At 35.1% G+C, this 15,651-nt stretch overlaps 1 protein-coding gene across 4 annotated transcripts in view; it reads left to right on the top strand.

The window, feature by feature from the left end:
- The window catches only part of LOC107996069 (protein timeless homolog), a 178,469-nt gene extending 164,176 nt beyond the window's left edge, over window positions 1-14,293 (top strand). For 2 of the 4 annotated variants that reach the window (XM_062073996.1, XM_062073997.1), the window contains exons 18-28: window positions 46-244; window positions 438-675; window positions 1,327-1,424; window positions 8,404-8,503; window positions 9,472-9,606; window positions 12,102-12,308; window positions 12,772-13,056; window positions 13,192-13,290; window positions 13,488-13,634; window positions 13,784-13,888; window positions 13,973-14,293. In XM_062073996.1, the coding sequence (XP_061929980.1) occupies window positions 46-244; window positions 438-675; window positions 1,327-1,424; window positions 8,404-8,503; window positions 9,472-9,606; window positions 12,102-12,308; window positions 12,772-13,056; window positions 13,192-13,290; window positions 13,488-13,634; window positions 13,784-13,888; window positions 13,973-14,199 (1,840 nt within the window). In that variant the 3' untranslated portion in view covers window positions 14,200-14,293. The remainder of the gene's footprint in view (window positions 1-45; window positions 245-437; window positions 676-1,326; window positions 1,425-8,403; window positions 8,504-9,471; window positions 9,607-12,101; window positions 12,309-12,771; window positions 13,057-13,191; window positions 13,291-13,487; window positions 13,635-13,783; window positions 13,889-13,972) is intronic. The other 2 variants (XM_062073999.1, XM_062073998.1) reach the window with 2 other exon arrangements.
- The last annotated feature ends 1,358 nt before the right edge of the window (window positions 14,294-15,651 follow it).

The following is a 15,651-nucleotide window of genomic DNA, read 5'->3' as shown; positions in this document are numbered from 1 at the left end:
ACGCGAGTAATATTAATATCGTTGTTTGAACGATTTTCTTTCAAGATTCGCGAATGTGAAGGTCGTGAGAGCAATGCTGATCCTGCTGCAACAATTTGACAAGAACACGGACGAGGTGAATCATTACGTGAACAAGATGCTTCATCGGATAGCGTGGGACTGCAAGATGCCAGGAATGATGTTCCAAGCGTCGATGTTCCGAGTTTTTCAAAGAATCCTCGAGTCCAAGCACCGCGGTCACAAGGTTAGAAAATTTCTATAATTACCCTGTAATTGCTCGTGGAAAATATTTTCCAATGATATTTCACCCGGAGGATGCTGTTTCCCTCCTAACTCGGCGAAAACTTGGTCGTCGTATTTACATTTCTTTCTGCGTGTCGTTCAACGGAAGAAATACGGTTGCATCCCTATCCACTAGATATCTTCCCCCTTCACAGGAACTGCAAAAGTTCGCGGTCTTCATAATCCGCCGTTTCATCGAAGTCGCGCAGAAGAACCGGAAAGCGTACATGGAGCTGCTCTTCTGGAAGACCACTCGTGACGCGACCGAGGTCGTCGAGGGTTACAACGCGGAAACGGATAACAAGAAAGTTTCGCGCAACCTCTGGACCGAAACCCAAGAGGACGAGTTACGCACTCTCTTTATGGAACATCAGACTAACAAGTATCCCCAAGGTACGTTGCCTCTCCTCGACCTTGCCTCTCTCGCTATGATTTACGGGGCTTCTTTTAACCCGCAACTTCTCCTCGATATTTTTCAATTTGTCGGATCCGGTTGGCCGGATTCTTAACTTGCATCCAAGGTGTGTTTGAATGAAATTTTTTTTATTAAATTTAGGAAAATTTTTATTTTCCGAGAGTGGTCAAAAAAATATTCAGGATGCTGCTCTGAGTATAGCGGTTAAATACATTCAAAGGAAAATTTGAAAGGTCTCGTTTCGTACAATTTGTGTAAAATCTAATATAATATAATCGATATAGCTGGAAAATTGAGGAAACTAGGACGTCTTTATTAAAAAAAAAAGTTTATCAGTTATTGTAGTCAGGTAGGATGGAACTCTTTTAACCTATGATCTTTGATATTATGAAATTGGTAGATGCTAGAGAATCGTCGATAATATCGAATTATTGGTAACAACGTCTTCATTTATCAGCTAACCCAATCACGTATCCCTGCGATGGTCCAGTTATCCTTCTCTTTTCTACGATTCAATTCGGGGGATAATATTGATTGAATATAAATAGCACGTATTTCGCTGAAATACTTTAGCCACAACTATTAAAGATAATTTTTTTCTAAATCTATATATATATATTTTTGTTTAGATGTCATCGATTGGATACTTGAGAACATTAATCAAGAACGAACACGTCGTGGCATCATAAAGAAATTGAAAGAAATGTCTCTGATTGTCAATTCTAAGGTAAGTTATTTTTTTCTGATAATATAAGAAAAATCGAACAATCTTAAATAGATTTATTATATTTTTTTTTAAAGAAGTAAATTTTCTGTTCTATTATTGTCTTACATATTGCAATTTTCCGCTGTCTTTGCCAGATTTCTCTTCGAATTAAATCGAAGAAGGGTGGAAAGTTGCAGAGCCATCAAAAAGAGTCAACTACGAAAAAATATATATATATATATATTTGTTATACTTCGTGAAGATTATTTTCCTCGATGATGTATGAACTATATGAACCTGACACTCCCTACGAGTGGGTCCTCCAGTGATATATACGAGTATCAGCGTATCTGCTAACTTTCATCTTTCTGCACAACTTTATTTTCAAAAAATTATGATCCAAGCATTTATCCTCGTCATCTTCGACGGAAAGTCTTTTTTTCAATCAAAATTTTAAAATCACGCCTTCTTCTTCTACGCATACGTTATACGTATATGTATTACATCGAATCGTATGCAGCCTTTCCAAAAAAATATTCGACTGAAAAAAAACGTTAAACCGTAGTATTCCGATTTTCCACGATTCGAAATAATGACCGTAGTGAAGAAATGATTTTTCGACGATGAAGCCACTCAATGACGCATAGCCTCGTTATTAAATCCCTCGAACGATCGTTCGATTCGATTGAAAGAGGAAAAAAAAGTTTTTTTTAAATCCTCTTCTTTCACGATTTAAAACAATAATCAAACATCCCAAATAAACAAACGATCTTCCTAAACAACGAAGCCACTCGATGCCTCGTTATCCCTGGAACGATGGTTCGAATCAACCGGACATATGCAATCGACCCACCCTTCCCAAGAAATATTGGATCGACGATCCAGCTTCAATCCTCCCCCTCCCTCCGTCTGGCAGGGGGATCGATGATTTACGAGGAGCGCGAGAGAGCGCAAGGATAGGCGAGTCTTTGAAAATAAGTTTCTGAACTGGCTGGTCGGTGACAGGCTGAACATATGCAAAAAAATGGAGACGGAGAATTGGTGTAGGAACTGTAAATTCTCGGGAGACAATTCTTCCACGAAGGAAGGATCTTCTCCTTCTTCTCCTTTGGAACGAGATCTCCCCCCACGTTCCTGTTCCTGGATCACGACTTCCGCTGTGCCAGCAAGACTTCTTCCCTCCCCTGTTTCTTCCCTTCGTGCCAACCCGGGGATGGATGTATCTCAAGATTTTCTCCCCGTCAAGTGTTCCTTTTCCGTGGTGTTCCTTCCTGTGAAAAGCTATCGCTTTGTTTGCGCTTTGCCTTTTCCAACAACTCTGCGAAGATTTTCGGGCGGAATCCTAGACGCATAAATAGACGGAGAGGCGGCCTTCCTAAACTTTGAATAGGGGCGTTCGCATCGTCTCGGTTCCCGCCCTATTGGAATCGGTTCAAAAGTTGACAATTAATCTCGCCGAAAGTATAGTTGCTCCTTTCGCCTTATCGAAATTCCGGGGGAACGAAATTTATGGGGGACGCGTACAATCGTTGGCAAAAATCTTCGCCTCGCGAGAAAAATCTAATTTTCAACGCGTGATGATTTGCGTATTTTGAACTCGTAACACGTCGAAGTTATGCTTTGAAAAAACGTTTAAGGGTTGATTTCTCTGCAACTGGAATATTCGAAACAAAGATTGTACAATAATTTAAACGGAGCATTACCTCTTAACGCCACCATTGGCAAAAACAATTTAACGATATTATTCTTTGACGGGAAGTCGTACGCCGGCGTCTCGAAAACGCCGGCAATAAATTTTTCCTTTGCTCTCTTCAAATCGTGCGGGCAATATTAAAGTTTCCGTTCACGAGTTTCCATCGTGGTTTATTCGTTCAAGCGCGTTATTTCCCCTGCCTCCTCACCCCTTTCGTAACCCTCGAGGAACTATCGCTTTGTTTGCCTTTTGCCCTGCGAGACACGTATAAACATTTATATCGAGCGCAAGGCGAGGCACGCGCTGCGTGAGCTTAACACCCTCCTTTCGAAAATTTATTGCGAGGAAACGACGGGAAACTATCGAGACCAACCGGTGGCGAATAATTTTTTTCTTTCTCTCTTTTCTTTCCTTTTTTTTTCTCTATCATTCTTTAACAATCGATCCTTTGTGTATTGAAACAATTGCATTTTGGGTATAGGCGAAAACAACAGGGTGATATATAAAGATAAGAAATTCTGGAACTCGATGGAAAAGAGGCAAACACATTCACGAATGTTTTTGTTTTATAAATTGATCGTGGAAACATACGTTTCTCTCTTCTTATTTTTAATTTTCTTTTGTCGAGAAATGAGAAATTACACGAAAAAAATAGTACTTATAAAATATAAATAGTTTCTATTTGTTCAAGCATCGATCGGGGGAAAAAAAATAATTACTTTCGTGAATAGAAAGTACCATGATGAAATCGCATCAAATTCTAAGAAAAAATTCTGGACAAACAATTATAGTTTTTCGATACGATGTTTTTCTCCTTCCTAATTTTATTAACGACGTAAAATATAAATTTACAATTTTTTTTTTGTTTTATCCGCAAAAATATGACTGTTAGGTAAATGTTCTTCCCTAGTACATCAATTCTTCATGTGTATTTGTAACCGTATTTGAAAAAAGGAAAAGATGAAAGAGCATAGAAAAACGAATTTTTACTCGTTTAAGCAAAAATACGATACATTCGGAATCATCCTACTCGATGAATAACGAATACATACACACGCGCGCGCATTGCGTGAATTTTCCATGTTCAATAAACGAGAGAAGAGGGGGAATTGCATGACTACCTCGCGACTAAATCATTTCAATAAAATCGAGAAGCAGTGACAAAGGGATAACGTTTCATTTTCAACCAGCGCAACAATGGCTACAGGGAAGATTATTAGGTGGTAAAAATGAGGTAGCAAGGAATTAAGAGTGAGAAGCACAGTGAGCGAGAAGCGATTTCAATGAGTTTCGTTATACTGATATTCGCTCCCTCCCTCCCCCCTTCTTTGCGCGTGTTCTACTCGCTTTTGAATAATCCTTTATGCGACAACTTTTCAGACTAGTTACAATACGATTTTAAACAAAAACCTTTTGAAACAAGTGACTACCGTTTCATGTATTATGTATTACATAGAACCGGAAAACCAGAATTTTCCAGAGCTTCAAAAAGTGCGAATGTAACGTGGTGAAACTTTGAAGAAAATTTACATGAAAATGTAGCCCGAAATGAGATCCACCATTTGCATGGACGTTAAATTTCATACATAACACACTTTTAAGCGTGTTCCTCGCTAATCGAATAACGGCGAAAAAATAGGGGGAGGGGAGGGGAAGGCATGAATATCGTAATTATTTATTCTACTCGTCATGGAGTTACATTTTTTCTCATCATCGTTAATCGAACGATATATATATATCCAGAGATTGATATAAAATTATTCGATTTCGTTCTGTTTAATGTTATTTCGGTTAAAGATTCAAAATCCACGAGTCTCCTCGCTTTGTCAACGAATTTGAATAGGAATAATACTGAGGTACGGTGCGAAAATTTATTCCAAAGCCAATAAAAATTTCTGTTTACATTCCTCGTTTTTCGATAAAGTTTCAGCCACGGATTATGTAAAGCGGTGTTTTCATTTTCTAAGAATCTTAGGATTGGTTTTATTGTATAATCATCTACGAGCCAGTATGCTAATTAAGAAGAATATTATGCATTGTGTTCGATTTCCTTTCCATTACTCTTTTCAAACTTGTTTTATAAAGTTATTTAATTTTTTTTTAACTTTCTTTAACTTTCCCATCGAAAGGTATAAAATCTATATAGGAAAGTTTCCTATAGATTTCTTTTTCTAGAATACTTTTCTTGTAATTTCAAAGTCTTATTACATTTATAAATTTTTAAATTAAGCGTATAAATTCTCGTATGCTTAAACCATTCCGTTTAAATCCTATTCAATTTTCCTCTCGTCATATCCACCATCCACGCGTTGTATCGTTCATTCTCGGCGAAAATTTGCGAACAATTGCACAATATTGTGGAAGTTAAAGTGTCGCAAATGTTCTGCATTTCCAGGTAATAATTATCGAGCCGAACGAAACCGTTTCTGCGGTAATGAAATTCGAAATGACGATAATACTCTTTCCACTAGAGATATAATAATCCTTCCCTCCAAAGAATTATCACCTCGATAAAGTATCCGATAAATTTCACCCTATACGTCATATATTTATCAAAGAAAAATACTTTATCAACTTTTCGAGTTTATTTATACAAACATGATATAACTTTAACGTGTCCAAAGTGAAATTTTCGAAGAGAAGAATTCCAAATTCTTTCGATCGGAGAACACGATAGCACAACTTGTGCGACCGAGATATTACAAATTAATTTTCATCGAGTATCGAATCTTTCGATCCACGTTTCTCGGTTAAGAAAATTGGCGATTTAACCGGATCTTGCATACCCTGTGTTTGTCGAGAAGCCATCGGACAACACCGCGGCGGAACACGTTATACCGATAATCTTGAGACATTACCTGGTCTAAGACGGGCGAGGGAGTCGGGAGCACGTGCGCCAAAAGAGAAATAGAGGGGAAAGTGGGGAGAGGAGCGATGGGTTAGAGGCGACGATATATCCGTTAAAACGGTATTACCCCACTTGGAAATCGACGATTAATCATCAGGTGTGCGCGCCCAAGGTAGGGAAGGAGGCTGATTGCCCTCGTACCATTGATTCGGGGACAAACTTGGTAGTAAGGGGCCGTTATTGATTTCTTGACGGATCCTTACCCATCGAGATCCTGTACAGCTGCCGTTTCGGAATTTAACGAGCGACTGTTTTACCACCTTGATGTATGTGCCGATCCAACCGAGGGGAAAATTTGAGCAATTACTCGCACCGCTGTTAGCTATCGCGTTCATTCTTGATATTCGTATAATCGGTTCAGCGTTCACGATCCGAAAGAACGTCTCGTGGATTATATAATTGTAGTTGTTAGATATCACGGATGTTTGAGTAATTTAAAATTTATGTAAATAATTTGACCACAATATATTTTATCCTTGGATATAATGTCACGTGAATATGTTTAAAAATATATATTTGCACATTTAATAAAAGCTACTTTTAAATTTCTCTGTGACGTCATTTCTTCTGTGTAAACAACTTCTCTCGAATCTTTCAATCTGTAAAAAAAAATTTTCTTCCTCCCCAAAGAAATTAATAAACCCTGGATCGGTTTGATAAGAGGAACGTTTCGTAACCGTGAGCGGCAGGAAAACAACGTAACCAGTTATTTATCGTGCAAATGAGGTTCTGGAGGAGAATGCTCGTCTAATTCCTTGATCCTAAGCCGTTGTTTCCTCGCGAGGAGATAAAGGGGAGAAAAAATACGAGGGTCGTTTTCCAACGATTACGCCTCCCCTTTGAAAGCTGAGGGAGGAGGAGGATCCTTGTCGTTGGATCCTAAATGGCCGTCGCGTAGCATCGCGCGACTTAGCCGACTAAATGAACGTCAAATGAACACCCTTGGCCCGATTCAGTTTCGAGGGGCGAACGGTATCCACGCATGAAATTATTTAAATGAAACGCTTTCACGAGCCTAGCCCGCCCCCTCTCGTGAATTTCGAATCGATAATGCGTCCCATCCCTTTCGAACACCGCCTCTTGCCGCTCATTTGCCCGATCCTCCACGTTTCATCGTCCGCGAAATTATGATGACTCTTCGAGATTACGGACGAGATGCGCGGAGATATCGTGTACAAGCAATATACAAGTAAATAGAATAGAAGGAATTCGTCGAAATGATTATTGCAGTATTGAAGTCGAATCGAAATAGAACGCAACGTTTTATAGAATTAAATTTTCGATAAGATAATACGTTATACTCGTCGAGTGTTGAAATTTGAATCGTTCTTTTTCTGAAACGAAAGTGGAAAGAGGTTAAGGATGTACGGAATTTTTGATTATTAAACGTCTCGTTAATGCATTCGGTTGACGAGTTTTAGAGAAAGTTCGGATCTTTCGATCGCAGATCTCAGCTTTAACTGAAGTACAACATTTCTAGTAATTAATTTGATGTGAGATAAACTTTGGAGGGACTTCCCTGGAAGGAATTTGCCAGGGAATCAATAATATCCCGAGTAATTCAATCACCGCTTGCTAAGGGTGAAACGGCAATCAATCTATTTTCTGCTAATAGCTAGGTATTCACTAAGAAGCAATTAATCATCAGATTTGTAAAATTTCGTAAAAATATCGGTAGGAGATAATTTACGTTCACGATAGAAAATTTTATCTTTTCAAAGTTATTCGTTATTTGTAAATAATATTTTTCTTTATATTTTGAAATAATGAATATACTATTGTTACAAAATATAACTGAATGTAAATATATCGATATCTACTACAATTGAAAAATATGGAATAAAGCGTTTGTTGCCTCGAAGAATCATTTATACTCGACTAACTTTTATTACATTAACGAATTTATGCGCAATTGATACTATATTTCGAAAAATTTCATGAAGTGGAACGAAGAATATTATAGAATAAAAAAAAATAATAATAATAATCAGTCGTATAAATTCAGGACACTTTTAACAATCCGTCTCTTTAAAAAATTAATAAATAAGATATTTATAAACACATCCTATACTTATTTATCTCGTATTATTTTTCTAGTATCTTATTAAAAAGAAAAAAGAAATCTTCTCAAAAGAATCTATTCCCGAAGAAGATGAGAAGTTTTTGGAAAAAAGATCTCCAAACGTAATTAACGACTAAAAAGAAATTCCTTGAAAGTTGTCCGAAACTAATTTTACAAAAATACATTACTTTCAAACTTTTCTCAACTTGCAAGTAACCCAATACAAATCGTCACTTAACAACATCCAACAAAAATTTCGCAAAACTTTCGCAAAACTTTTTTTAAAAGAGATAAGATATCAAATTTAAAACACTCACGGAAACAAAAATTGTTGCAGGCTGTACGAAGCGAAGTGCAGAAAAGGCTTCCAAAGGAATGGTCGGAAGAAGAGATCGCTCAGCTCACCGAGCTTTGGGAACAATTAAAAAATGACGATGGTAATTCTCTAAAAAAAAACAAAACGACAAACTACTCGTGCAAAATTTTATCTAACGAAAAACGGAATCGAAAATCGAGAAGAATATATTTCACATCGCAACGTATACACCTTGCCTTGAATATTTTTTATCTTTTTGTACATCCGTGCACTTTTCTTAACGCTCGAATTTTCCATAAAAATAAAATTTCACAGTCAATTAACGATGAACAGAAACGAGAGATATAATCTCGAAGGGATGAGGAATGATACCCGGATGACCGCGTCTTGAAACAGTCAAAGAATTCAGCGGATGCTCGTTTGAGAATTCATTAGCACCCGTTGACGATTCCCGAAATTTAATTAAGCGGCGAGCATCGGTTGACGGCCGGCTGCTGGCTGCAGCAATAATTCGAATTCCTGAACGGCGAAGAATAATATCCTTTCGGGACAGGAAGATTTTCAGAAAGTCTTGTAAAACTTGCTTCATTCTCGCGAGCTGACCCCGCTTTCTATGATTTTAATACTGGCAATTATTCTCACCCCATTCCCTATTCTCCACGAAAATTCCCCCGAAAACTGCGATATCAACTTCGCCCCCACTTTTCCTTCGAAACTTTGATAATATCATTTTTACCACGAGTACAATTCTCGTTGCACGAAATTGTCGAGTTTCGTTTAACGAGATATCAAGTTTCAATTTTTCCCCTACAATTTCTCTTCGTAATTACCTCTCCTAGCCTCTTTTCTGATATTCTTTTTTCCTTTCATTTTTGATTTGTTTCCATCAATTAATACAACGTGTCAGTAGTAGTAGGGAAAAATTAGATTGGTGGAAAAGAAGAAGAATCACGAAATATACGTTTTAAATCGAAATGCTTTTCTCTTATCGATGCAAGGATTCAATTTAATTTCGGCTCCCCGTTCAATTTCATCTTCTTCAACGTCGAATTAATACCGATACCGATTTACCGTTGTTGTGTACAACAGATCCCGTGGACCTGATCTTCAATGGGCTGACAATAAAGCGACCGAAGCCAAAGATCAAGGAGAAGCTTTTGGAATTAGGATTGGCCACGGATCGCAAGGATCTTCGCAAAAAGCGATCGAGAAAAAGCAACCACGGTGAGTGTGTTCATCCTCTCTCTCTCTCTCTCTCTCTTTCTCTCTTTTTCCCTCGCTTTCCCACAACCCTCCTCTTCGCCCTCCTCCTCCTTCCCTCAGCCTTTTCTCCGGGTCTCGAGCGGCTCTGAAGCACCCCTTGTTCCGGCCAATCCTATCCCATTCCATTCGCATCTGTCTTTCTTACCGCCGCCCTTCCGCGACTATTCCCATTCGATCAGTCTTTTCTGCTAACACGATTGCGACCGACCGCGTGCGATTGAACTCGATTTTTTCGGCGCAGAGGAGGCGACACTTGACGCGAGCTGAATTAAAGAAAGTGAACTGGGGGAGGGGGGCTAGGGTAAATATTGGGGGGAGGGAAGGAGTGATGAGATCAATTTGGACAGGGAATCCTCGCAGCATCTTCCTTTTGATTGGTCACGATCCAGCAATATTTTTTTTCTATCGAATAACATCGTCATGCTACGAGTCATCGCTTGTTTGTCCTCTGCAAGATTGATCGATCCAATCTCGGATATCCTCTTCCGGCAGCATCGTAAGATTTGTTGTTGATTGTTAAGCAAAATAAAATATTTTTAGAATAATTTTAATATTAAAAAGAATTAAATGTACACACATGTGTCGATATATAGAGAGGCTCGTTGTATAGATTATGTTTAAAGATAAATGAATAGAAGAGTTGTAAAGATTTATTAAGTTATAAATTGATTCAAGACTTGATGAATATTTATGGAGTTAATCGAAGTTTGAACCACGTTTGTTAATGATTTAAATAACCGATACGATAAATATTTACTAAAATGAAACGAACACATCATTATCACTTATATACCAAAGTGACCATAGATTCGGCCAACAGTCGAGTAATGTGTACGCAGAAGATACGGTTGAAATAATATTTGCGTTCCTAGTTGGACGTTATGCAGGTGCTTGCTAGCAGTTCATGGTTGGTTCGTAGCTGAATACAAATCCCGTTATTTAATATCGAAAAACGGGGATTCCAGACGTACGTGTAGTCTTCCCACTTCTGTGCCAATATCATTCTTCCCTTCCTCCCATTATACCGCCAAGAATTTCATATTTATCATTGTTATTGTTTTTCTCCATCCCGCCTCCTTTCTTATTTATATTCAATGCGCCATCATAGATCGTGTCGTACACGTACTTTGAGATTAGGGGAAAAGCCAACTTTTGTCTCGACTTACGATATACATTGAAACAACTGACTTTACTCCATGCTTTAAATTCGCGAAATAAATGGTAATACGCGATCCCTGATGTATTCGAGGATGCAATGGCAGATTCTAGAGTGTGAAATTTATATAAGAATGTGAAATTCGAATTATTTTTTTTAAAGAAGTTGCGTTAATCAAACAGCAACTTTCACTTTCGACGCAGTCATGTACCATCAATGAAGGATAAATATTGGAATTCTCAGAAGTTTTAGTCTCTCGAGAGTATTTTTCGTGAATGGATATTAGGAGTGACAGTATTCGACAGAAATTTTCACTTTGAAGGAAATTATCGAGTGAAATTTTCAAGAATATTACTCTCGAGCGTAATATTCTAAGGTATTCGAGAATAAAATTTTTTAAAGAGAATTCTTCGTAAATGGAAATTTGAGATTTGATTATCCGACAAGTTTCACTCTCGATGCATTAATGAAAAATAATTATTGAAAAAAAATTTCGAAAGTTTCACTCTCGAGTGTATTCGCACTCGTTGGGAGTAAAACTCTGGACAATTATTCTCAAGAGTATTTTTTACAAGTGGATATTGGCGTTGAGAATAACTCGACTTTCACTCTCTACACAGAATCCAACTCTTCGTGTTCGATAATTTTTTTTCCTTTTTCTTTTTATTTTCTATTTCTTTCCGTGTGATTCTGCTTCATTTATTAGACATCGATTTATCTACTAATTCTATGTTATTAATTTTGCGCTGATTCGATAGACGATCGAAATTTCTTAGAAGTTCGTTAATGTTGATGAACTTCGTTGGAAATTTGAAGTTTCGAAGTTTGAAAATTACCAAGTTGCAAGAGCATTCTTCTTTTTCTTACTGATAATGCATTATACATGTAAATTCTGATCTCTTGCTGAAAGTTTTTTCGAAAATTCAATATATACACGCATACGGTGACATTTGTACGGAAAAATTGAAAAATTGTTTCTTTTAATTTTATTACCGCATTATTACAGTACGCAGATACGTAATTTAATTGAATATATAGTTTCAACTTGTGTGGGTTTTAATTAAAAACTTTGAAGCTCAAAGTAAAATAATTCCCAAGTTTTTCTTTTTGATTTTAAATTAAAATTCTATCGCTTTTTCGTTTCAAAAAAAAAAAAATAACTTACTAATAATCTAACACTATTATTCGATACGTGACTTTCGTGTGTATTTAAAATATGTATTTTTCTCGCAACAGTTAGTATCGAGAAAAATCTATATGAAAAAAAGTTTATATCCATTTCCCATTACTTTGTAAAAAGGTAAATCGTCGTGGGAAACGGAGTCTGTCAGTAATTCCGACGAGGATAAAAGCAGCGACGAAGAAGCTGGGAAATCCTCGAGCAATAAGAACACGGCTCCCAATAAACCGAGGAACAAGGGAACGAAGAAAAATGCGAAGAAACAGACAACGATGGTTTACACGGATGTACAATTATCTGGACTCTTGAAAGATGTCATCGAAAGAAGTAAGTAATGTTATATCGTTCCCCCTTTTGCCACTTTTTCGCCATGAATTTTAGTGATTTATGAGAATAAGATTCGTGATACGTGCTACTTCCAATATTATTACACTCTCTTTCCTTCTCACGTAATTTTTTTTTTTTTTTATGCCTGACAAATATCTTTCCAGAGCCGTAGAACGATTCGCAGTTCGAAAGAGAAAAAACGAATGGAAAAATGTGACGCTTTGTCAAAGACACCGTCGGCAAATGTAGGAGATTCGTGTGCTTTGCATCACGAGATTTCAGGATTTTGTCAAACTCGTTATAAAATCCTAATTCTTTCCCTTTTTACTAAATGCTTTTTATCATTGTATACAGTTTTTCTATTTTATATAAATATTTCATAGCGCAACGTGAAAATATATATCATAGATGCAGGGATTCTTTTATGAAAAAAAGATAATAACGGATCTTTTTGATAAATCAGATATGAGCGAGGCTCTGGAATGGATCAAGGAATCCCTACTGGATGTCCTGGACGATCGAGACGAGGAAAGCTCCGAAGGTATTCCCTTAGTCCCGCTGACAGATTATTCGTCGGCTGCGATGGATTCACCGAGCTTTCAGAAGCTTATTCGGGCTATGGGATTCACACCTCCTGCTGATGAACAAGAATCTTATTGGCGCATACCATCTAATATGCTTAGCTCCACGATTCAGAAACGATGTAATCTTATTGATGCTGCATTGGCAGGAAACTTCTCTGTTGAAGGTAATCCTTTTTTTTTTTTTATTTTTTTTTATACATATATAAATGAGAATATTTTTGATTTATAATATATACATGTATAAAAATCAATCAAATTTTTATTCTTTATATTCTTTCATATTTTATAAATAACACCAGAAGAGTCACAGAAAAAAAACGAATCTGAAGATAATGAAGATAGTGAAAGCAATGACGATGACGTTCTTGAAAATATTAAAAAATATTTCAGTTCCAGAGGTACGTATAAATTTATTTTTAGCATACTATGAATAATTCGTTTCATTCGATAAAAATAATATTATGCATTAATAAATTTTTGCTCACTCATAATAATTCTGTTTCTGAAGAACACTAGACAGGTATCTGACATTGTTAAAATATTGTTGAAAAGAAAATAATTAAGAAAAAATCTAAAACCTTCGTTTACTCATTAGCAGAGCCACAGGCATCGACTTCTTGCGAGCCTGGTATTGAAATCAGCGACCATCCTATAGCATTGAAAAGCTCCACAGTTCTCTCTACATCGATCGAACGCGTCGATACAGAAATGGAAGCAAATGTAGAAAACTCGAAAAAAGTCGGTACGTTTTAAAACTATTAGCTATTATATATACATATTCTTTAGTTCAAGACTAATCAAGTATTTTGAAATTTATCATTAGAAAAATTCAACAATTTTTCAATATTTTTCTCAAACTAAATAAAAAACAATAATCTCTAATAATTATAGAAAATCCAGAACCTGAAAGAAGAAAATCTAGTGGTCGTATTAATCTACTTGTTGATTCATCTGATTCTGAATTGGAAACAGAAATTAAATCTGTTAATGCTGAAGGTAAATAAAAAAGTAATATCTATGTTAAATAAAAATTATTAAAAACATAATTTTATTTTATTTTTATAATTCAAATTTATATAGATGAAGAAAAAAGACGTCGATCCGATGAGTTTGAAGAGAAAAATGAAACTGTGAAAAAACGTCGTTTATTGGATAGCGATGAAGAAAATGAATCATCAATATCTCAAAATACTGAACAGAAACGAATAAAAATGATTATTAGCGATGATGAAGAAGAGCAATCAGCATCAGAGCAATATAAAAAACAAAAATCGTCTCGTATAATCATTAGCGACGATGAAGATTAATTGAAGAAAAAAATTATTCTTGTCAAAATTTATATTTAATTATAATTATATATATTTGTATAATTGTGAAATATAATGTACTTTATGACAAAGATTTTATTATATCTTGCTATTTATTACATTCTAATGCATATAATACAAAGTACAATTTTAGTGATCAAAATAGTGATAAAAATTAATGATATAATATTCCTATCTCTAAATTTACAATTATTTGGAAATCTTTGAACAAAGAAAATATATTAAGAACCTATATAAAAAGACTACAATAAATTTAAAAAGATTAAATTCAATTTTAAATATTCAAGAAAAAACATATAGAAATTAAATGGAATGAATTTTATTATTTTTAATCAATAAGTCTGATAATGATACAATAAATTAATTAGAAATCAACATCTTTTTTACTCATGAATTCATACATTAGAGATGGACAAAAAGATCAAGTTAGTGAAACAAAGATAGAGACATTATAAAAATATTCAAATCAGCACCAAATTTTCAAATTCCACAAATGAAATACAGAAAAAAAGGATAATAAATAATAGAAATAAGAAGAGAACTGAATACTAACGCCATCTCCTAAGTATCAAAGTACTTAAACCTATAACTGGGTAGACTTAGAGAACTTTTTCCCCAATATCACTACTATTAATGTATCGATTTTTTTACTATTCCATACTCCTGTTTTATTTTTATATGCCATTATATAATAATATAGATTCCTAGTTTCTTCAAGAAGGCAGGAATGAAAAAAATAATTTGCAAGTCACTAGGATTATTTTAAAGTACAACGAATGGACTATTAACTCCATCTATTGATATCTTTCTAAAAGCACTATAAATTCTAAAAAATGGCGCTAATTCTCAATTCTTAAGTTATGGATATAATTGCAAAAAAAATCTACAATAAAATAAGAATCATAACGCAATTCTACAGCCTAAACATAATGTGAAAAATATATTATGCATGACTTGTCAGTCACTAATAAATTCTGATCATCATACCTATTGCATTGCTAATATTCTTTGATTTTAAAAATTTAATGACTTTTTATTAATTTAAACAGTGAAATTTCAAAATTAGATAAAGGAACAAAAATTTAATAAAAAATAAAATAATTGATTCTATATTAAAAATTGATAAAAATAACATCAGATGATTTTTTATCAACACATATTTTCGAAAAAGAAATGTTCAAAACTTTTGTTTTGATTTTAAATTTTATCTATAATTGAATGACTGAATTAAAATGCATGTGACTTACCATTAGATGCAAAGATTGTTATCATCATTGAGAATACAAAAGTCATCAAAAAGTCTGTAACAAAAAAAATATAAACGATATAATTATAATGCAATCCAAATTGTTGAAAAAAAATTAATGACTAAATAAATATAAATATAATGGAAATATTAAACTAAATTAAAAAATGGAAATTAATAAAAAA

The sequence above is a fragment of the Apis cerana genome, linkage group LG4 (assembly GCF_029169275.1).
Source record: "Apis cerana isolate GH-2021 linkage group LG4, AcerK_1.0, whole genome shotgun sequence".
NCBI lineage: Eukaryota > Metazoa > Arthropoda > Insecta > Hymenoptera > Apidae > Apis > Apis cerana.
This window is presented reverse-complemented; position numbering and strand designations above follow the sequence as displayed.